The following is a 25,585-nucleotide window of genomic DNA, read 5'->3' as shown; positions in this document are numbered from 1 at the left end:
AAATGATAGTGAGCTGAAATGAAGAGTTACTTCACTCCGATAAGCTATGGTTCCATCGCGTCAACCTTTTTCCCTTAGCTCTCATAGAAAAAATTACAAAAACCTAATTTCGTCATTTGTTCAAATGATGAAGTTGCTAAAAAATTCAGCCACTCGATTTAGAAAAAATTCAGACAGTCGTCCTTCCTAAAAAAAGCGCCGTTCTCTTAAACTAGTCGAATGAATAAATGTATAGGTTAGTTCCAGATGTGGATATAGAAGTTTTCTTAAACATTGGACTGTTCTTCCAAGAGGTGGCGCTTGAGAATTCGCTGAATGGCCAAGTAGACATCAGAATACGAACTGGCATTAGCCTTGTCTTAGTAGTATTTATCAAATCTTTATGAACACGCAATCGATATACGATACTTAAGTATTATTATAAACCATCTTAATATCAATATATATATATATATATATGTATATATATATTGGTATACATATATATATATTATACATATATATCCATACGTATTTTTTCGCGCAGAGATCATAGTCGTCGTGTAATGAATATCCTGTGTGCTGCTGCTGCCACCTATATCATCTCAGTAATATTGATATGACGAACGGTTGCAGAAGTCACAGAATTATGTGGGGCATTACCGCAGGAATATGGTAATATCTACACATCGGTCGAGTGCATTTTCCTTTAGCCGCATCGCGACACACAGTAACTTTACCATCCATAACTTCAACGTAATCTGCCGAAAGAAAAGAACATTATTATCAAAATTATCTCATAACCTTTTGTTCGACATTTTTCTTTTTAGGAAAACCGGGAATCCAGGGACACAATGATCGCGCATGCGAATGCTTCACAATCTGACAATTTCGATTATCAACATCTGTGATGAACAAATACACAAACGGATGACCTTGCAATAATCATAAATATGCACAACAGTTTCAGCGTTTGCCTGACAATTGATTCATCAAAAGATCTACTTGATATGTTCCTTCATGAACGATCCCTTTCCAGAGTATACCCCCATCAAGCCTTTAAGAAGCTACAGGCCTCAGAATTCAGACCAAAAATGACGTAGAAACAAATGTATCAACCTTAGAACTTAAGGTAAACATATCTATCCAGAATAATCACTTACCTTCAACTAGGTGAACGTACTTGCATTGTGGCCGCAAACACTGGCCAGCCTTAAAATCGCGGCACACCGGGATGGTGTCCAGTAACTATAGAAAATAGAAATATAAATCGGAAATCATATAACTGAATACATTTTACAAAACTACCAGGGTTAATGTAATAGATGGGCTGTTATATGTACCGGTATATGGGCTAAAAGTAACAACTGAGATCAGTTTTGGAAATGGACCATACAGAATTAGGCCCAGGAGACTAGTTTCTCAGTGGAGTTTACATGTTTTAACTTTTAGTAAGATTTAAGACCAGTCTTAGCTTTTCTTACTTCTTATCCTATCTAATAACTTCAGATCAGTTTTAACACTTTGGGCCATCAGCCCAGACTGTGCAAATGGGCACAAATCCCCAAATCCCTCAAAATAATTTATCTTAACGAAATTTCTGGTTCCAATATGGCTGCAAACATGTTATTAGCACAAAGAATATTTCACAGTGAATTTTGTTCTGATATAAACCTTCCACGATGTTGTAGTCACTATGACACATATTGCTGCAGGCCATGACTTCACATTTCCCTTTTACCGTTTGAATCAGATACCTACAAGTCTACTGTAGCAAGTGTGAAGAATCTGCCTAGTGGCTGTAGTGAGATATTAAACAGCCAAACCAACTCAAATTTCGATCAATACCTTCAAACTGTAACTGTACTTCACTTGTGAATGGAACTTAATCATCATGATTTTCATATACAATTTTTGGGTATGGAAATCACTGATTGGAATTGACAGGCTTCCCTCAAACACAGCTATCCCGCCTCAAACGCAGCTATCCCACCAGCCGGCATTTTTTGGGTCAAAATTTGTTCATTTAGAAACAATTTAGAACTGGATTATTTTGAGTTCTGAAATGAAGAAGATTTTGAAGGCCGCTTGTTGATCCTTACTTGCCGCAGTTCCAGTGAAGATGAACTAATCTTAGTATTAATCTATACTGTGGGGATAGCTGGTGGCATGGTGGACAAAAAATCTTTCCTCTAAATTTGAGACAGCGAGATACAGCGCATACTATGCCCCTTCCTACTGGATATTTGATTCCGCCTCTTATCAAACAAACATCAAACTCCCTTATAAACACTCCACGGCACGACACGCTCTCAAGAAATTCAATCAGTACAATTTGAAGCTTTAAAAATTTTGAACGATGCTTTCCAGATGAGATCCGCAAGTTGAACACCTCCTGAGATTCCTATGCAACATGGAAAAGGTGTTAGTTGCAATCAGTCGACCTCGATCAGGACTTTGACATCAGGAAAAAAAAAATAAGTGCACTCGAGTGGAACAGCGTTTAGCGTTTAGCAGGATAAAATCTGTATATCTATTCTATCGACCTATTTTATTAATATTATCCAAACAGATATCTATATATTTTCCGTTGGTTCAGGTGCTGCTTCTTCGGCATAAACAGACCTGGCTTATGCAAAAAGTATATCCGCTAATTTTGGAATGTAGTAAGGCGTGCAGCAAGCTATGTGCATTAGTGTGACAAACAGTTGTGGGTAAGGTTAGAACCAGCCACCAGGGGGCAGCAATGCGTAGCAAAGCGAAGGGTTTCGTTAATATATCAAAATTAGTATAACACACAAGACAGGAGTTATTATTATTCTATTATTTCTGAGGCCATTTTGTGAGAGGGCATCAATAAGTAATGCTTTTGTGCAAGGAATATTTGATAAACTGTTAAGGATTAATTTGAAATGAAAAACTTGTTTGTCTCAGTTTTCACGAAAATGTTTAAGAATAGATTGATTTGTGTTTGGTATAATTGAACAAATTATGAATTTGGCAAAACGTTTTCGTGAATCTGGGAATGAGTTTATAAAAGTAACCCAATGCATCGAGTAACTCATTATGAATACCGCAATAATAATGGTTTATATTAGTAGAATAACCACCACACTCAAACTTGGGGAACAGCAACAATGTTCCTTGGTATATATCATAATTTGCCCACACCTAGGTATTGAATTTTGACCCAGTATCAAATATTGTTCTCAGGGTTGATATCTAAAACTCTCCAATTTCAGCGATGATTGTAAAGTCATCGATATTGAAAGAGTATGAGTTACCGATACAAAGGGTGTTAGCATCCAACACCACAATTACAAATACAAACAAATGCATGAAGTTTCCATTCACCGAGATGATTGAATCTAATTGAGAACCGAGATTTCAAATACAAAATCCGAAATCAAAGGAAGTCATATCCAGATCCTGTAATCTTCATGTAAGCTTGCGTTCCCACCAAAGGTCTTAGAACATTCTAGCTATGCAAATCTATTTGAAGTGGAACTAACAATATAGAGTAATGTAAGTTTCGAAAGTGGAAAAAAAGTATTTGAAATCAGTAATTGAAAACCTTGATTGCATGTGGTTTCATTCTTAACACTTCGACTGCTGGGGTTTTCATGCAGGGGTCTTGCCTTGTGCTGACGATCGTAAGGCTGTCCAGAAATGAGGACTAACTTGCTATCACAATCGAGGATTTCCCTCGTGGCAAGTGAGGTTTGCCAGTTACCTCTGCTTCTTTTATATTTCAATTAAAATCTAACATACTTTCTCCTAGGTAAATAAGTAAATCAATTATCGATGAAAACTATACCAAACACAAAGTAAGATAGTTTGGAATATCTAAATTCTGGAGACAAAATAATTTGATTGACTAGGTACTCTATCGCGTTGTATGACCTCAGCAGTGAAGTGTTTCAGAAAAAAAACCTAATTAAGACGTTTGGTGGGAACTCGTTTGGCGTGTTAAAGCGATACCTGTACCTGACTTTTTTCGTCAAAATATTGGACGCTAGCATTGTGATGGTGGGTAAGCTGAACCGTGCTACCAGTTACCGGTGAAGTCTGTCCCGAAAGCAAGGCGGTGGCAGTCGTGGGGTCTGTTGGTGTGCGTGGTGTTGCGCGGTATGTGTGCAAAACGGCAGCAAGCACAGGCAAGTGAGGTCAGTCGGTGCACCCCGAGTATTTTGGTAGTGGTCGAGAAAGCAGCAGTGGCGAGCGAATAGTGTTAGGAGGCGTTGCATGCAGTGGTATATGTGGTAGGTAGAGACAAGCAGTGAACACACACACACACGCGAGTGTTTTATAGGTGTGCGATTTTTGTGAGTTTATGAAAGAGAAAAAACACAGAGCATAAACATTAATTTCAGCCATCAGTTTTACGTCCATAACTTTCTCGATTTCTAAACCATCTATGAACTCGATCAGAAGAATACGAACTGATTAAATGACTAATTTAAAAGACTCTACATTTGATGTACGTAACAAATGGGGCGAAAAGGCCGGAAACGATCGCAATGATGGATATTGCCTTCAAAAACTTAAATAATTTTCAATTCATGCAGAAGTTGTGATGTTAGAGGGTAATTTGTGAGTACCTTATCTGAACTGGACAAGCTGCGATGAATTGTTAATGATCGCTAATGATCTTTTTCCGATAGGTTTAATATTCATATGATCATTAATGATCGTAGGATCGTTAAATTTCGATATTTCAAAAGTAACAATTTCAAAATGGAATCGGAAAAGAAATTATTTCATCATCAGGTTATAATCCGGTTTCATTTTGCACGCGCGCGATACGCATTAAAATCTCGATTGATTCATCGTTGTCGACGGCAACCGCCGCTGAAGCAGACACATGACCGAAAAGAGAGTGATCGCGAATAAATCTGTCTGAACACATTGTTTCTTATTTATCAATAAGTTATTACGGCAGACAGCGATGACAGCAAACGGGAGACGATTTTAATCAAATTTGAGTCTGAAGAGCAGTCGCACCTTCACGCCGAGCGGAACGCGTAATGCTCCTTGGCGCTCTGGAGATACTATGATTAATTACTGCCTTACTTAAAAAACGATTTCACACGAAAAATAAATCATGCACCGGCAGCGGCAGGATTGAATCTAACCGGTGGTTTCATGATTGGATTGTATCGTCAGAGACTTTATTATAGGAATTGCATCGATACAGCAATGCACTATCCCGCTATGCGACCGGGTTATCCCACTAGATGCTGCTCCCGCGACACTCTAAGGAAATTCAGCTAATTTTTACCCAGAATTAGACGAATCATGCCTCAGCATAAACTAAACAATGACCTTTTCATACGTAAAAAAGAAATGCAGCATTGATGTCCATTAAAAGCTGATTGGTGGATCCACAAGTGGAATAGCAGATTTGTAATCTTTTTTTTCGTAAATCCCCAGATTTAAACGCCAAGAAGGAAGTGGCTACAAAATAAAACTGGATCTTATATCTGTATGTCTATATGCCTGCCATGTGTTTGGAGCAGAAACAGCCCTCAGCGAGCCCCTGAATTACAATCCACTCGGCAACTTTCAACAAGGATCGGTCTCTTAGAACAGCATAAACTACAAACCCGAATTACCACAGCATTTCACTTATAATTTCATGCTACGGCACTCTATGAAACTAGATGTCGTTTGTCTGTTGGAAAAATCATACAAGACGCTCATACAGTGAATACCGAGCACCTCATAACAAGTATTAAATTCCCTAATATGTCATCATCGCCGATGAAACTGACTCCTGTTGAATGCGTCGCGAGTCATAAATTATTGAGGCACGACGCGTCAAATTTCATCTTCAGCTCGGCATCACATCGGTAACCGTCGGTAACCGGCAGTTATTCGGTTACCAACATCAACCCACTTGAATAGTGAATAATCGGCCGAATTTGTTGGAAAGTTTGACGCGTGTGGTTTACTCATAGTGAATCGGTCACCGGATCCTGTCTCTGCAATGACTGAATCTACGGAGTGAAAATAACCGAGTTCCAAGATTAGATTGCCGCCTATTGACCAACGATAGATCGAAAGTATGTTCGAATACTTTCTAGTAGAGTATTTCAAGGGGAATCTATAGAGTTATTGAATACTCATACGTATTTGAAACCTTTATGAACGCAGAAATATATTCTTTCGATTTTCTAAAAGAGTGTTTTTAGAGCTCCCGGCTGCTGCTGCTGCTGCTGCTATTATCTTCACGTAGCAGCGAATATATTCTCTGCAAGAGCAACAGCGTGTAACATAGTGAGGCCCTAGGTGTTCATATTGGATGTTGCTATTCCATGGGCCAAATTCAAACTACTGCCTCATTAAACATTTTCTCGTGTCGCTAACCCTTTCAGTGCTGGCTAATTAATACCCTATAGGCTGATGATTTGAAAATTCTGAAAAATTCCACCCTAGTGTGTTGAACAACAAGAATAGCACTATAGTGCGTCTACACCGTGGCGTGGTGTATCGTTAGTTACTAATATTTCACTATGTTTGACAGGCGCTGCCATATTTCAAGAGAGATAATTAGTAATAACTAAATAAATCAATACACCGCAGTGCGGTGTACAAGCAAAATCCATCACTGATTCAAACACCGCACTGCGGTGTAGACGCACTGAAAGGGTTAAGAGTTTGCAATATGGCAGCTCCCATCGAAGGTTAACTACTGATAGCAATATAAAAATAGTAGTCAGTGTATGAATTCTAAAATCTCTGTTTCTATTTCCCAAACCACATACTAATGTCCAACCCCTAGATTCGAAATTACCTACTGCTAACCATGTTCATCTTTTACAAACGAGTTATGTCAGTCACGCTTCGTACTTTTTTAAGCGCGGCAATCTCGCATATTGAACGGGTGAAAAACTACCAAAAACTGCCTGATTGTCGAAACAAAATGACCAATTACTCGCCGAGGTGTTCTCACTTGAGCATCATTTACGGCTATAATTGGCTGACTGATGTCTCGTTATCCGACCATTAACTTATCACCGAAGTCGACAAACTTATAACTCTAGAGAACCATGAAATCGAACCACTCATCACCATGGGCTAGCTCTGTATCGCAATGGGTTAGCTCTACATCAACAGAGGCTAGCTCTGCATACGATGGGCTAGCTCTGCATCACGATGGGCTAGCTCTGCACCATGATGGGCTAGCTGAGTAACGTATCTGCCATAGACTAGCTCTGCATCACCATGGGCTAGCTCTGCATCACTAAGGGCTAACTGAGTAATGAATCTGCCATAGGCTAGCCCCGCATCACCATGGGCTAGCTGAATAACGTATCTGCCATAGGCTAGCCCTGCATCACCATGGGCTAGCATTTTTAGTGATCAACTTAGATCCTATCATCTAGACTTTCATGAGACATATCAATTAGTTCTTGGAATTTCTAGGGCCAGATGAAATACTAATAACCAGATGAAATATCAATACGTTTCACGTAATTCTAAAATCGACAACATCTCTACATAAACACCTATATCACCTACCTATATTTATTCTATTCATTAAGAATGTGGAAAAGTTGATGAATTAAACAAATGTCGCCAGTGTTATTTTGCGACAGCGGAAGAGAATGTAATCAAACGTGTAGCATTGCAGAGAGAAAAGTTCTGCTAATGTGATAAACGTTAACTACACCAAATTTTTTACAATGTGCCGCGCAGAAAATGAACTTATCAATGTTTGTAGCATCAAAGACTATTAAAACTCTCCGAGCGATATTTCATAATCAATTTACCTAAGAATAGTATCTGAATAGACCACGGTAGATAGGAATGTGGTGTATTCGATGTCGCGTACTAGAAGGGTACATATAACCTTATTTCAGACTAACGTAAAAACCGATCTATTGCCTTTATCTTCTTAGTTCATGTTGCAACTTTCAAAGACTTTCAAAGGCTCTTAGCGTGACTTCAAAAGTGCATGAATTATAACGAATTAAATGATACCGATGATTATATAGATAGACTTGTCTTAGATGACATAAGTAAAAACTCGTAGCTCTGTATAAATGCATCTACAAAAACCACGATAGATTTTTGTGAGCTAATAATAACTGCCAGTCTTTGAAGAACAGAACTTATAAACACTGAAACAATGTTTCCACTCCTTACAAGTAAACATCAAACAGTCAATAAGTGCAGCAAATGATTTTCATCTTTGAAACAAAAAAGGGCATCCCGCAAACCAGATGGAGAAAGAAAAATTTGGTTTGGAGCAGGAATCGCAATAAACCTACAACTTTGAAGCCTGATTTTAAGTCGAATTAAACCCGCCTCCCTCGTTATTGATTCCCACAATACTTTCACACTACTTACACGAGACCGGTACATATCCTTGCCCTTGTTGCAATTGCGCAACGGCTAACGCTTGTTGATAGGCGGCGACGTTAGACGCCGGTTGGTAAACTGGTAGACCACTCTTTGCATCCGCTACTGCTGGCCGTTTCATCATCGGTACCATTCCTGGCATTCCAGTCATTCCCTAATATCAGAAAAATACACACAATTATTTCACGGTTCGAGTTCGTTTGAATTTATATAGTATTTGATATGTGATGATAGTTTTGAGTTGCAAATTTACAGTCAGTTTCAAAATTCCATGTCGAAATTCGACTCATGAAATCATTTGATTTATAATCGTCTTAATTTTAGAGTCAAATTTCAACCCCCATCTGAGAACTGGGTCCTCGCTTGAGTCAGTACCATAGTTGTGAGTTGAACATCAACTCTTCTGTCAAAATGAGTTCATTATTCAATATTCTTAAGTTAAAGGTATTTGAACTGCAAGCCTGGAATGGGTCCAAAATGGAGGTAATGTCATTCAAATGAGTTCAATGTCTGAACAAATTGAGATTTCACTCCAGTGCCATTCATTTTTTTCAGACTGACTCATTAGTAAATAAAACATGTAAATCTAATTTTAATTAAAGAGACTGTAACTGAAAGTCTCTAGAGTCATAGGTTAATTGAACTAATTTTTAATAGAAGATCAAATGATGAACCACAACTTAGGAACGTGGACAGATTGAAAAACAATTTTTCTTTTTGTCTCGGCCTTTTGATGTTTAAGACACATACAAAACTGTTACAACATCACAAAATAACTTAACGTTTTGGATGAAAGCAAATCATCGAAAATTTGTTCAGAATATCTATTTCTTTTTTTCAGAAGGCCTAGGACCCGATTCCAGCAACTGGTTTCAACTATATAAGTCAATTGAGTTCAAACTGTTGCTTCTTTACCGTTGATTTTCTTTCATTCAATGACAACAGATATTGATGTTTGGAGCTCCAACTTTAATCTTAACTTTTTTTCTATCCGTGTTGAATAGTACAGTTAAATCCTACAATACCGATAACATAAATGAGATCGGAAGTTTTTGCTTGAATAAAATCGATCTTAATGTTTCAACTATATTCTAAATGGAGTCACTTTACTATTATTAAATATGACTATTAGGATAAAGTCGAAACATTAAAATAAACTATACTCAAACCAAACTCTCGAACTGATTTCCTTTATCAATATTGTAGGATTTTACAGTATTCTTTAAACTTCACTTCGTCATTCAACTTTTTTTCTACGTCGATGACCACACAGATTGATGATCACACAGATCGATGATCACACAGATCGATGATCACATCGCATAAACATCAAATTAGGTTTTCATTTCTAGAAGTTTGCGCATTGTTTTTTTTTCAGTGTGGCCATCGAAAATACAGAAAAAAATCTCAACATTTCGAAAAAATATTTTCCTATTCTAAGTACAGAATAAAACTTGTCAAGAATTCATGAAAAACTTATAAATATATATATATACTTTTATGTATACATAACATTTGCAGTTAAAAATCTATGAAAAACAATTAACAATACGTAGAACTGGTTTCAGCTTTATACAAAGATGTATTTTGAATTGATATTTCTATGAAGCCAATTATGAAAGTAGCCGCCGCACCAATTCATTTTCAATCAAATCTTTATCAAAATTCGAACAGTTTTTAAGCGATATATATATATATATATATATATATATATATATATATATATATATATATATATATATGTAGGTAGCAATTCAGCCAACTGTGTGGCAAGCTACATCTGGAAACTCTGATTAGTAAAAATTGGTCGAAAGGTATTGGCATTTTAACTACATGATTTGGTAACGATTGCATCAATTGAAAATGTTCAATCTAATTCTATTGTTGAAAATTTCCCTCTTCATGTTGCTCAGAGTTGAATATTGTATTCAACTGATCATCACTAGGTCTATTGAAGAATCAACAGCAAGTGGATGGGCTGAGTTGAGTTACTATTCAAAAATGATAAAATTACCAAAAAGGTACATTCACAAAACATTGCGATCAAGGTGAAGTTGATATCAATGACACATCTTGTCTTGAATTATGTCTGCCTGGCCGTGGAAAGGAGCGTGCAGCCTCTGCGATTTATTCATATATTCCGATCGTTGAAGTGTCGTGTGGCCATAAACAAGAAATTCTAGAGTAGCACTTTAGCCAAGTTTTATGTCGAAATCCAGTCAGTGACCGAGCAGTCGTCATGCATACTAATTGAGTAGATGACCTTGAATAAAGGTGCAGACGCTTGTCACAACAGGCTTAACGGAGACAAGTCGACCTTATAGAACTAGAGAAGCTGCAGAGGATATAAATGATACTTCCAGTTGTCTATACCCATGTTTAAGATAGGGGTGGGGGAAAATAGTTGTTTTAAACCCAAAAATTTAGACATCACTTAAATGTGGCTTTCTAAATATTTTTGCTTATTAGATAAAAGTTCCCCTGGATTGATCAGCCGTGAAGCTTCACAAACAAATTCAGATTAATTATTTTAAATTGAACTAGTCATTGAATTGAACAAGTCATGATGGCTATCCTAAAATCCCCCATGACATCATAATCTGCCTTAGCGATTTGATCGAGATTCTCCAAGAAAACAAATCCAAAACGACCTATCTGCTAGATGGCAATCTGATGATGTCATAGGAGGATGTAAGAGGTAGCCATCTTTATGCGAGGGTTTTCTGATTATTTGCCAGATCAGTTCACAGGATATTTGAGAAATGTCACTGTCTGTTCACTTAGTCGGTACATTAGTCAATGAGGTTAACATCATTACCCTTTATGACTTATCTGAATACCAAATCATCTCTCAAACCACCCAACTCCACGGCCCTGACTGGTTTATTCTCCCCAAACCACCCGACTCTGCGGCCCTGACTGGTTTATTCTCCCCAAACCACCCGACTCTGTGGCCCTGACTGGTTTATTCTCCCCAAACCACCCGACTCTGCAGCCCTGACTGGTTTATTCTCCCCAAACCACCCGACCAGTTTAAAGGCCTGGTCTGCCTTGGCATGAGTAGTTCAAAATGAAACTGAACCACCGTCCACACAGACTACATAGAGAATGTATTTTACAGTCAGCAGCACAATTTCAAGACAAAATCATCACGTTTGATCAGTTTTTGAATACCTTGTAAATGTCATATTTGATAAAGCTTTGTGTTGTCTCAACAAAGGACAAATTCTTTATCAAGTTCAGAAATGTTTCGACAAATCAAAAATGCTTTGAAACACTGGAAAGCTATGTACAGATTCCATTTGATTTTTAGCTCAAAACCAGTTGATTTAGTAGAATTATCAACACTCGACATACAAAAAAAAAAAACAAAAAATCTACCCATCTTTCGTATTGTTGACAAAAATAATTGGCACATCGGCTTATAAAATTTGTAGTTCCATTCTTTCAGCGGGCGACCCAAATTTCTACTGACTACTAGAATTTTGCAGATTAAAAATATGAACATTCATGAATTCTCGACATACACCAGAATAGATTACATTATAGTCGTTCACGAGAAAGAATATTTCGTTTTTATCATTACGATAATAATCTTAACAGGAATATCATTATTCATATCGGCTGAATTAATATCGTGATGATTCTAAAGTTAATTGGACATTTTCTAACGGACAGAATTTTATCTCCATTTTTGTCACGATCCAAATTGCCGCCATGAGAGGGAAAAGCAATTTACAAAATTTCCCCTAAATCCTATTAATATGTTGTCTTGCTGGGCTGCGATGGGGCACTTTCAGAATTTAAGTTAGGTCGCACAATTCCAAAATATTTAGAAAAAATTTGTTTAATTTTTTTTTGAAGCATCTACACAACAATGAAAGCATTATTAATAATGATAATAATAATAATAATGATAATAATCTAATTAAAGTGCTCTGATCGATAATTAATAGTAGTAATTATAATTATAACAATAATATCCATGAACATGCAAATTATTAGACTCATTAACTTTTCAAAAATATATATCAATATACATATACATAAATATATATAAATATATTTATCAATATATCGATATATATATATTCATATGTATATATATATATTTACATATACAGTGCGATAAAGTAGAGAAAGCAAATCTAAACATTTTGTCCAGGTTCGATGCACATTCAAGATTAGGATCATCAGATCTGTCATAGAATTGAAGCCAACAAGATGCCAGAATTCAACTTTTAATTGCAAGTAGATTCTCAGGTTAGAAAGTGCATTAAAAAAAAAAAAAAGAAGAAATTCTAAGTTTTCGTCGTATTCCATGAGATTTGAGCAAATTATTTTCGCATTTTGCATAAATTCGTAAGCGGTACCTTTTTCAAAACATATATACATTCATCATTTCACGTTCAGAAAAGCAAAAACTTCACGTTGATTTTATTTGGTTGTGAATATTATCATTTTCTTCTTTGATGTAGAAAATTGACCCAGAAAATACATATATACAATTACAACCATATAGTAACAGTAATGTTTGATAACGCGGTATAAGATATGAATAAACTGTATCCTCACTTTGAGCGGATTTGAACTAGACCACATGAATAGGCGGTACTCTCAGACACAATGTAAAATACTGCCCAGTAATAGACATGGCTTTTAATTGGGGTTATCAATTTCAGAAAATGTGTGGAGTTATGTCTTGTATTATTAATAAGTTTTGAATATATTTCAAATTTATTCAGTTCACTGCCATGATCATTCTTCAATTTGCTACTCTAAATTATCTTGGTAGTTGGTAATCGAGCATCGGAGCACGATATTGATGAACTCATGAGGTCAGAGTGACAAGTCAAGAGTTATTTTCTAGTGGCAAGGATGTGGAACTGGTAGAACGAGATATCCTCACAGAGTCAATGATTACACAACAGGACACATGAGACATCTCATGGTGGCAAAGCTGCCAAAGGAGCACAAGAACAAGATGGTTTGTAATGGCAATGATAAACTGTTCGAACTCAATAATAGTGTCCACACATTTTTCTCAAGTGATACCGACCTGCTTAGATGAGTCTACAGTGTTTGATACTGTGGTACAGAGAGCAGCATTGATGACCATCAGGGACAAATCCACGCAAAGCAAGGATGAATATTTACATGTTTGTAAAATAGATAAGACTCGATTTTCATTTCGCCTTAAACAATGAACTTTTCAAGCTCATTTAGAGACCGTGAAGGTTAATTTTTTTCGAAGAGGAGTTTCGAATAAGTTCTAAACATAGAAAGCCCATAAAATCATGCTTTTGACCATTTTCCTCAAATCCACCATTTTGTTTAAAACAACTCGGTATAAATCACATGACAAACATTCTCATCTTGTATACATTTGTAATATTATGCCAGTAAGGGGATGCTCAGGTATCATTTGAATTACCAGAAATGGATAGAAGATTGAAAGACATTGAAAATCATCATATCCAAATATTTCATCTCAAATTTCACCTAAAAAATCAGGATTAATGATGACAATAATAATAATAAGAATAATGATAAAGATAATGTTCATAATTCCAAAAAGAAATTTCAAATTTAGATTTTCTATAATAATCTAACTTTAACTAACTTTGGGGAGAGATGTAGTTTCGAATTTCAAATTTTCTGAAAATAATCAATTTAAACACCAAAAGGAGCAATGGCATTTCTGATTTTTCATATTTTTCTTCATTTTGTTCGATTATCTTCTTTTCCAGAATGACACGTGCCAAGCTGCAATACCGGTGGTGTTGTCATGACAACAGAGCGGACAATATAAGGAGATCGACAATATGTGCTAAGGAAAATTACAAGCACAAAATAATAATAATAATGATATAAATATATTAGATGTAAAACAATGATTCGCGCATGTGTGATACAAAGAGTACATAGTTATGCTTGGCTTTGCATAGCAACAATAGTTTTTCAATGTATGTATACGTATATATGTAAGAGGGAAAAAATCAACCAATGTACAAAGCACAGAGTAGGCTTGTCATGTGACTTGTGTGCGAAAATTACCTAAAAAGCGAGTCCGATCTACTAATTTGCAACATGCATATAAAAGCAAGAACACTGATGGGAGACGCCCGGTTGCTGTTACCGCGGAGGTATACATATTTCAGTATTTCTGTTAGAATAGGCGCCCACCGGGTGTCCCGTCAGAGTCCTTTTCGAAGCAAAAAAGAGGCACTCAAAAACTTCTGTGCATTTTGTTCCAGTTTGGCCAATTGTTCGTAAGTAGTGTCCCATGCAAAAGACAAATTGTTCGATGTCGGGTCCTGGCGCTAAAAATTGAGAAAAAATCAACCATTCGCTAATGACATTTTTAACGAATTCGTTTCGCGGTTATATCAACAGACACATATTGCCCGAACGAAGATCATTCATGCTATTTCAGATCTCTTCATAAAGAATATTAAGCATCTATAACTGTATTCTGCACTGCGCAGGAAAGCGAAGGTTGACACATCGAGGATATGACGGAGTTTTTGGGGGAAAATAATACTGATAATGATGATAGTAAACACTCTAAAAGCGACCCGATCACCCGTGTATACGAACAATATGTGCGCAAAATGGTCGAAATGTGCAGGAGTCGATGAGTTCCCCCTTTATCAAAGGGAATAGTTTTTTGAATATAATAGTACCAGGACGATTTCATCGGCAGGATCGAGTGTACGCTTCTTGCCCTTCAACACCTCTACCACTGGCTGCTAATTAGTTATGCAGAGCACATGATCGCAATTGGCCAATAGCATGGCAGGGTTGGCGGCACATGACAACAGCAAGCAGCAATGCATCGTGGGAAATAAAAAATAAAAAGAAAAGCACCAATATTAATAAGTAGTTGTAACAGATCTACATGCATAATTTTGGTTTCCAGTCAGTAGATATTTTATTTCTATTTTGATCGTTCGTTTGTTTGTTAAACAGAAAATAGAGGGTGAAATTACGGTAGTTTTCATATCGCATCGAGATACAAATGCCGCATATCTATACTAGAGATTTTGGAAGATTTTTCAAGCATAATTCATTCAAACGAAATTCAGAATGAATTTATGTCTACACGAGACGCCTCTGCAATGCACCAGTACATACATTAACATATATGGGCAAGCAAGATGTTCCTATTTACTCTAGGACTGATTGAGACTAGGTGGTCTTGTGGATTAAATGAATGTGGATTGATCGAGTCCTCAGTTTCATTAGTATAAAATACTCTAAATCCATATTCACTCTCTAGTGTAGACAGGGCAATATATATACATATATATATGTCCATTCGGCAAAAGTTCTATCTCAGAAAGAGACCCATCTTCAGTGTTGATAGCAGTACTGTCGTTTATTCTGCTTATCTATCTATGCCATGAGGTCGGTTATAAATTCCAAATCAGATTTTGAAGTAAAAAACCAAAAGAATGTGGTAGAATGTAATTTCAATATGGAGTAAATTTCGATAAAATTTTGAGTTACAAATTACAAATTATAAATTTGGAAATTAGGCGAGAAATTATGAATGACGGCTGAGATTTTTTTTCTTAATAGAAAAATTGGTGGATTTCTTGCCGGAAGAAAAATAGTAGGTAATGTTATCGCTGACAGGGTTCAAGAATATGCCTACACAAACGTATATCTAGAATGCAATAGCGTCACATGGAAAGCCATCATATATATAGACTACAAACACTAAAATCGAATATCAATAATAATAATAACAATAATGATAATAATAATCATAATTATAATGGTGGTAATACACAATGCAAGATAAGCGAATAGTTCTCGATGAAAAATTGATTTAGTCGTATTGTTCAATGGGTTTTTTAAAAATTTAGGCAGACAGATTTTGATGAGCATAACAGGCACAGTACAACTACTATAGACAATGAGATGAATTTGAACTTGTCTCACACTCTAAAAAATTTGCCGAATGAAAATTAACCCATTCAAGCAGTTGAATAAATCTTCTTCGATATTTGAAAAAGTAAAATCTATTGCTGTTTTAATGGTTTCAAACGTGAAAATGGCGCTGCGTCCAAATCGAACGATCGTGGACTAGACTAGACGAATGTGCGAGTTGCCATAGCAGCCATCTTTAAAAACAAATTCAACCAATTATTCGTGCACCGAGATACAAACAGTTGAAAAGACTTCCACAAATTGTAAGTTAAAAATTAGATGCCAAAATTTTTGAAAAAATGATTTTGTGAATGAAATATCGGTTGAAAATGCAGAAAACTAGGCCCTCGACAAAGCAACGAATGATATCTATTAATTTGGTAATTAGGAAGATATTTTAGAAACGTTGCTGTAAGAAAGGAAATAGAAGTGGTAGTGAGGTATATACGATTACTGATACCAGCGCCTGGCTATACGACTAATGATAATAATAATAATTATAATAATCATGATAATAACAATAGAAATAATGATTCAAATTTTTTCAATGATATTCATGCTGCAAAGTTTGACAGTTATTTCATAAACGAGAGAAGGGCCGTCATAGCAGTTTACAGATTATAACACAAATGATGAAACATCGACTTGAATTATCGGTGAGCGCATTTGCGAGGGCTATTATGAAGTCCTAGAGGCTGTAAGAGGCAGAGGTAAGATACGTAGTAAACGTTTGGAAAGTTGTTAAGAGGCAGGATTGAGGTGGCAAAGGTAGTAGTGTATAGTGACTGAAGATAGGGAAGTTGCATTCGAGAACTACATTAAAAATGAAGCCAGTAATGATGGTAAACCTATGATGGTTGTAGAGTTTGGTTTGAATGTTTCATCCATTTCTTATGATGAGAGAAAATTATAATACTCAAGGTTGTCTTAGTTGCTAAAGTAATTTTCGAATGGCCACACTAAAAATTGTAACTTGTAAGGAGGGACATGGAAACGGTAATGCTAATAGCGTGACCTAACTGGGAAGGACGGTGCATTTGGTAATTGGTAACTTTTAAAATCTCTTTCACCAGATCAGCTTCAAAAACAAAATCGCCTACATTTGTTCTTTATCAGCAAATACATTGTATGTGCTTTAACCAGAACTAGTTGGAGTGATGTTACGAGGGGTTGACATCGGCAATGAGTTCATCATTGTTTGTTACATTCACCAGTTCAACAATCCACATGCAAGGAAAACACACGTCGGAACTATTTTATTAAAAAAACTGAGGCCGGTGCCCAAAAATAAGCTAGTTTAATATTTATATACGACTCAAGAAGCTGATTGGTTAGGACATGTAAAATTGTAATGGTAATGACAATGGCATGAATAATAATCAAATAAGCATAGTAACTATAGAAACGCATATAGACGCATGCTCCATTTATTGAATATATATATATGTATACATATTTATGGCCGTTAAAAGTTTCACATGTCATTAAGAAAAAAAAAACCAGAGTAAAGAGGTTCATGAAAGAACTTCATCCATTCACGTGCCAAGTCTCTTTTACAAAAACTGAAAGTTAAAAACTTCATGATACAAATATATACACACATGCTCTTTGCTGTCAGGGACAAGAAGACAGTTGCGACTGCCAACGCCAATGATAATGGCTTAGAAAAAACTAAAGACGAGTAGCTTCCAAAATGGGAATTGACATCGATGTTCGGGTATTTCAAATCGTCCGGCACAAAATGACGCGAGTGTTGTGCAAGATGAAGCACTACAAAATCTACAGCAGCAGCAGCAGCAGCGAATAGCAGGTGTTATGTTAATACGTAATAAGTCCATTTAATATGTTAATCACTGAAGCATTATGATTCATCAAACAATGCATAGCTTATGCAACTATAGCTGCAGCGAGCGGCCAATAATGTATGCCTTATCAACTAAAAGCTCATTATTCATAACAGTAACAATATTGTTGATAATTATAATGATATTTATTAGTCAGGTTAATATCGACATACACAAAGACAAAGCCAAGGCAAAGCAGAAAACTTAAGCGAGTCACCAGCGTAGTTTCGTTCCCTAAAAAGCTGCTCAGAAGCTCCAATGGAATCTTTCGGTTGACAAAGTGGCCAAGTGGAAGAAAATCATTTTAAACAGTGGCTTTTACCACCAGAACGGGACCATGAAGTTTTTCTATTGGATAGCTAGCTGCAAGTGAAAGATGTAACCTAAAAGTGCGCTCGACTGATGTTCAAAAACGTTAAAATCGCTACATTTGTGGCTGTGTATAGATAGGCTGCTCCTAGAAGAGTAAGCGGTAAAAAGATTTTCCTGCATTTCAAAAACAGACATACCACTACTTAATACAAGAACGTATCAAAACTAAAACTTATTGGCATTGAGAAAGAAAATAAAATAAAGTGCCCCTTAAACTCATTACACATATCAAAAATGCATCTGGTATTCCAAGCACATCATATTCAAAAGCTTGATATCAGAGTGCTTGTATGTGTAGAACATTTCTTTTGAACATGACCATGCATTTCCAATGTCTATATCACATTGGGCTTTGCCACAACAAGTCTGCTTATGTTCGGTGACACTACGATTCTAGTTAAAATGTTTCTTCTTTTACTAAGTCAATGACTTCATAGTCGAATAAACACAGAACCTCGAAGTGTCTTCTGATCCATCATGACCTGTTTTTGAACGCGACAATGCTTAGCACGGACTGCTCTGAACTCACTGTCATCTTCCACGGGGGCTGAATGAGATGCTTCTAAATTTCCAACTTATTTATCTTCTCATAAAAAAAGCCAACCATTAGATTTTAGACCTTGAAATGTTCAACGATGTCATGAAGATCATTTGGTTGTTTTAACTACCTGATGATGGTACTTACTTCAAATATTACCACCTGATACAAGCAATCAAATTGAACAATAAAAGTCTGTTGGACATAAAGCATCAGACTTTAACCTCCATAAGGTTATTTTTCGAATTTACAATAGTGCTATCCACATCGATGCCACCATTTTAGTAAGTAATACGATAACCAAATAAATGAATTCGCTTCAATTTTAGAAGAAGCATTTTCTCAAAAAATTACATTGGCGGTTGATAAAGAATCAAGCACGAAGCCAACTATTCAAACTTGTGCTTAAGATACATTTCATTTCCCAAAATCCAATAGTGGGACTTGTTCAAGACAAATCATCGAGTAACTTGTCTTTCTAGGTGTACATGTACGATTACCAGTCCTAAATGTCTTCAAAAATACCGATATAATTCATTTACACATTTTTACAGTCGTTCTTATTTCTAACAAACTCAATGCGATAAAAAATTGTTTAAAAGCTGAGTGCTTAACCGAACTAGAAGTCAAATTTCATTTCTCAAACATAGCAACAAAGTATACACAACTACCCTATGCATATATGTATTGATCATGCAAGAAGTTGTCTTGAGTCTGGATAAATTCGATGATTGGTGATTAAAAATAAAAGGCAAAATTAAGATTCGATTTATTCAATTCTGCAGTGAATAAAAAGCAGGAAACAGATCAAATGACCTTGATTATGACCTTGTGTATCATAGCAGTAGAGCAGACAGTTAGACAGCCAACAGGAAGGCATATATATATACACATATATATCGCTTTCATCTTTCATTGGCAAGGATGTGAACCCTGAGACTGACTCCCTGCCACCACACGCGAACCCAGGCCAGCAAATATTAACAAACACTGCTAATGCTGTACCACGATGGGGAGCCAGTTCCACAGTCTGAGGTTCAAATAAATGAATTGGAAATGAACTGATTATGACCCAAGGGTAAAATCTAACCCACAATTGTGAAACTGGATCCAATTTTCATTTATCACATATCAACCCAAATCACTGGAACTGGGTCCTATGGTATCATTAAAAAAAAATTGCTGCAACTCTTTACAGTTCACTGATATTCGAAAAGCTTAGCAGGCTTTTGCAAAAGCATCTGGTTGCACAGCAGCTATGCCAGGTAACTATTTTTCAAATAGCATGGTCACACAATTGGAATATCAAACAACCTGCTAGAAACTGACCCTGACCTTTAGACACTGGGGTTTTCACGTCATGGCAGAAGTGGCATTCCCAGATTTTCACCAGGTTCGCATCCCTGTAAACGGTGGATATGTATATGCATTAAAACTAGCCCGGCATTCCTTTCATTTTTTTGTCTTGATCATTTTGCGTGTAACGCAGGCAGACAATCACAGAAGGTTCAACGACAGTAAAATAGAGATAGAATGAGTTGACTCCATGATAATAATAATAATAATAATAATAATAATAACAATAATAATAATAATAATCTGTAATTTAGTATTCATTTTTTGCTTTCGTTTTTTTTCTATTCAGTTTAAACTTACACATGTACACGGCACCTCTTGCGGCGGGGGCTGCGTTGTCCATTGTTGAGGTGGCCCCTGTATGGCCACCGGGTTTGGCGTAGTTCGAATTTGTACCGCTTGATGGTTGTGATCGTTAGGCTGTCAACGAAATGTCGTGCAGAGACAACGGTAAGAGATATTGAAACAAACAAAAATTCAAAAAATTTAATCATCAGTTTTTTATCATTATAACCGGCGAACGGGTTGAGTTCGGGGAAGTGTCTGTGAGTTGGACACGAAAAAGAAAAGAAGAAATTTTTCCCATAAAAATCACACAAAAAAATCTCAAATACAGCTGAACCTGAAACTACATAGAAACCAAAAAATTTCTATTCGGCTACCGAAGATTAATTTCGTTGGTTTCATTTCTGACGAAAAAGAGCTCAACAAACACAGAAAATGCAGGAAAACCTTTTTCATTGCACTACAAAAAGCAGGAGAAACAATGTTTGAGCGCCGATGTAACGAAAATTAACGATGATGCCACAATAGACGATAAGTTCGCACATAAAGAGTAATAGTTACGTAGATATAGGCAAGTAATGCGGATAGAACTACGAGTTCCAATTATGTTCGGAAAACTTCTGGAAGAAAAGTTGCTAGCTAGCGTTGATTGCAAAAATTTGTAACGATTGATCTGAAAGATAGGCGTCGAACTACGTAGAATATGAGGGTTTTGATTAAGCGTGTGCGATTGCTTTCAGCTCGGAGTGAGGAGGACTTTCTAAAGCTCGGGGGCCACTCAGTTTTAGGGGGAGTTTATTTGCGTAATGTAGCGGGCGGGGAACGCAGCGAAAAGGCAGCATCAGAGCACACTAAAATACAAGCTAGCTAGTATCTCACGATTTCTCATATACGGTTAATATGGATATATAATGTACACATTTGTACGCAGCAGCGAGCGAGGCAGCTAAAAGTTTGCACAAAACAGCAGAGCATTAAAGAGCAATATATACATCTAAACCTTCAGAACTAGTTAAAGAAGGACAAAGTCCTCCTGAAATAGTAGGAGAGTCAGAAAAATACCCAACCCAGTCCAGCAGCAACTAATAAATAACTATATAGAGGAGTTCTCTAGTGGCCTAAATCTATGTTAATTACACTTTCAAATTCTAGGTTCATTTAATAATATTTGCACAATTCGTTTTTTTTTTTTAGGAACAGATGAAACGAAACACCTTCAAAAACACGCGGAAAAAAATTGTATGACATGTGAGACTCTGATACCAGATATAAATATGTATTCTTAATACGTAAAAAAGTTGGAGCATCAAACGTCGTCAACCGTCCAAAACGCTTAGTTCGTCAACTATATAAAAAAAAAGAAGCGCTAACCCTATTTTTCAACACTGAATTTTTCATCTGGGATCCATTAGAATTATATCTACTTATTTTGACAGCATTCTAATGATTCTAACCTGATATAAATCTCGATTATACCAATGAATTTAAGATTACTCTCAATGACTTATCATTAATTACTAATGACAATCTTCTCATTCTCAATAACTTCAATGATTCAGCAATATGAACTAATCAGCTCAATATACTAGATTTACCTAACACACATTAGGATCATCTATAACAATATGACTGGTTGTTTATGAATTTTGATTGGTCAGTTATGATATCCTCAAGCGTTTTTAGGAGCATTCGATTGTCGAAATTTTTGCGAACTCCGTGTTTGTAAAATTTGCAAATATTGATCCTCCTAACTGCGTTTCTACAATTGGTCACAAAATCGAAAGCTCATAAAAAACATCTCTTTTGTTTCACAAATAGAAACAGTGTTGAAAATAAAAGGGTTAGAAAATGAAATGAAACATGAGAGGCTTTTTTTCAAAAGTTGCAAACCTTTCTCCACTATAACTAATTCACTAATTTCACAAATAGAGCGATATCTACAATAATCAGACAGCTCGAAATGAAAGAAGCGCATGTACGCGAACAACGGCCAAGATAGAAAGCAGCAGCAGCAGCAGCAGCAGCAGTTTGATATACGTAACAGATCAGAGAGCTTAGGAAATGTGTTAAAAATAATCAATATCTCTTCATTATGATTCTGAGAAGATGCTGCTGATCTGGGGACCAGTTACTCAAAGGTTGTTAAATGCTATTTTGGAAATGAGTGTCCACCTCTAGAAGAAAAGCTGTCTTTTTAAGAAAAAAGAACATTTATGATGGCTGTTCTACAATAAATTCAATCCAAATTCCAGAAAGGGTTAGGTTTGTTCATGCTTAATCCAGTTGCACAGTCGTAACTAAAGTCCAAAAGTGGTCTTAAATCTCCAGACTAGTCTCCAGGGGCCAGTTCCTCAGTTGAGACTTAAGTCCAAAAATGGCCTTAGATTTTAAGACTGGTCTTAAGTTGTTAGATTGGCTATAGAACTAAAATAGTCTTAAATTGGTCTTAAGTCTAAGCCATGACTATGGGACTGGTCCCAATTGTTAGATTAGCTACAGAACTAAGTTAGTCTTAGACTGGTCTTAAGTCTAAGCCATGACTGTGCAACCGGCCCCAGAAGTCTAAGCCCTTCTTACAACTTAGGACCAGTTTTTTAGATTGAAGACTGTTGGATTGAACCCAGGTCCAACACTTTTACATACTACAATTGTGAAGTAAAGAATTGACAGATTATTTTTTTCAAGTTCAACTGCTGCAGAGTTCACTCTGAAGAACCGAGTTGATGAGTTAACACACGACATTGCGGAACTGGATCCATTTAACTGGATCCATTTTAGATTACATTTAACAGCCTTTTAGCAACTGACCATTTCAAGCTTATTCTGTTTTGCTTCTTGGGGCAATCAAAGGGCTGAGTGGAGACAGGTTGCTGATATATATGGGTGTGATGATGAAAGCGCAAGATCTGTAACATTTTCAACTGAGAATAAGAGATGATTGAGATAGAGTAGGCGGCCATGTCGCTGCTGACGGTGCGTTTTATGAACTTCAAATATATCTATATATACAGGTTTCAATTCGCAGCGTGGTCGCCTTATTACCATTCTTCCAATTTTCGATCGTCCAGCATTTGATCACAAGATGTCACCGGTTATATCATTTATTGCAAATGAACTAAAAGATATTGGCTATAAAACACCAGATACTTCACCACGCTATCAAGAGTCATGTTCAGACTGACGCTACCGCGGAAAATTATGAATGTATTTGAGAGGGGTGCTGGTGGTCAGACTGATGCTACCACGGAGGGGTGTTGGTGGTTCCAGGCTGACGCTACCGCGGAGGGGTGCTGGTGGTACCAGGCTGCCGCTACCGCAGAGGGGATGCTGGTGGTCAGACTGATGCTACCACGGAGAGGTGCTGGTGGTTCCGGACTGACGCTACCGCAGGGGGATTACGAATGTATTTGAGAGGGGTGCTGGTGGTTCCACGCTGTTAATTCATACCTGTATGAACAGATTTTTGTCCAAAAATGGAAGTTGAAATGTAAAGATTTAGAATAGGAAGAGCACCGCAGCAGACAGACTCGGACTGACCTCATCTCAAATCCCATTATAGTTTTACGTCTGAACGTTACGTGGTTGCTGTTGTTGTTTACCCTACCATGGCTTGTTGAGCAGCGAGAGTAGCACGTTGTTGCGTGGCTTTGATCTGAGCTTGGAGGTGCGGAGGGGGATGGAAGTAGCGACACGAGTCTCTCGAACATTTGCCCTTTATAAAATCCATGCAGACGGTGACGTGGTTGTCACCGTTGTCCACATGTACATGGTCAGGGGGGTGCGCAAAGCGACAATCACTAGGCTGACGAGTACAACTACCTCTTTGAAACTCTCGACAAACCTAATAAATGCACGTAGTATACACAATGTGAGTGAACACGATATATATTAGGATGGGAAATATCCGGTCGTTTGGCAATGTCAAGTATTATGATAATCATAATATTGATAATGATAATAATAATAATAATAATAATAAAAATAATAATAATGATAATAATAATAATAATGTTAATGATAATATGATTATAATAATAACTATTTAGATATTCGATAATGAAATATCTGTGGAAACCATCTTTAGAACTAAATAATTGATCCGTTGGTTTATGTGATCTCCTGTGCCTGCGGAGATTATGTGGGATCTCCAATAAACTGTGGCTATGGAGATCATTATAGATACCTATCAGTATTCTAACAATCATTCAGATTTATACTAACCCTAACCATTCTTTACTGTTATCGATAATATAAATACATAATCTAATTATATGGAGTGATTTTCTTGGCATTTGTTGTTTTAAAAAGTGGCGATTGTGGAGATACGTAAAATACTTCTGCATGGTTGTTATGCGGGGAGGGCCATTTTAGAGGTATTATCCCAAAGTTGAACGGTTTATCCTAGTGTTGACGGATTACGCACGTGTTGGTCGGATCACACTCGAATAAATTTGTAATCATTGCATTGTTGATTAGAAATAGAAGAAATGGCATTTTGATGGAATATTCTTAAGGATCACACGTTCCACGATATTGGAGTAAAAGGATTTGGATTTTGTTTGTCATAAGTGGGAGAGACATAAAAGTTATCTACATGTATCAGATTTATATATTTTTCTGACTGTCATCGACTGCAGACAAGGGGATCTGAGCGCTAGTAGAAAGTCACTGATGCATGTTTTAATGACCCGCGTGCGATCTCCCGGATTGCTACTCTCAATCGGCAGGGACTTTAACCTGAGGAACCATTGCGAGACTCTACCACAGCACGAAACCCTACCTAAATAGCCTACGCGCATATACAGTAGTGAAAAATTACCAATCAGATTGTCAATTGTATGTAATCTATTAAGCGCATGAATAGAATATTCTCGACTTAATTGAAATGTGATTTCTGATTGGTTGA

At 36.7% G+C, this 25,585-nt stretch overlaps 1 protein-coding gene across 5 annotated transcripts in view; it reads right to left on the bottom strand.

Moving 5' to 3' along the window:
• Positions 1-493: 493 nt before the first annotated feature.
• LOC141910780 (uncharacterized) overlaps positions 494-25,585 on the bottom strand; it is a 58,649-nt gene continuing 33,557 nt past the window's right edge. Inside the window, exons 5-9 of one of the 5 annotated variants that reach the window (XM_074801570.1) lie at positions 20,695-20,814; positions 15,033-15,095; positions 8,335-8,500; positions 1,143-1,227; positions 494-740 (exon numbers count right to left, since the gene is read on the bottom strand). In XM_074801570.1, the coding sequence (XP_074657671.1) occupies positions 1,193-1,227; positions 8,335-8,500; positions 15,033-15,095; positions 20,695-20,814 (384 nt within the window). In that variant the 3' untranslated portion in view covers positions 494-740; positions 1,143-1,192. Of the gene's footprint in view, positions 741-1,142; positions 1,228-8,334; positions 8,501-15,032; positions 15,099-20,694; positions 20,815-25,585 lie in introns of all 5 variants that reach the window. The other 4 variants (XM_074801571.1, XM_074801572.1, XM_074801573.1 and 1 more) reach the window with 4 other exon arrangements.

This window comes from Tubulanus polymorphus, chromosome 9 (assembly GCF_964204645.1).
Source record: "Tubulanus polymorphus chromosome 9, tnTubPoly1.2, whole genome shotgun sequence".
Taxonomy (NCBI): Eukaryota; Metazoa; Nemertea; class Palaeonemertea; order Tubulaniformes; family Tubulanidae; genus Tubulanus; species Tubulanus polymorphus.
The sequence above is the reverse complement of the archived record's forward strand: the minus strand, read 5'-3'. Positions and strand labels throughout refer to the sequence as shown.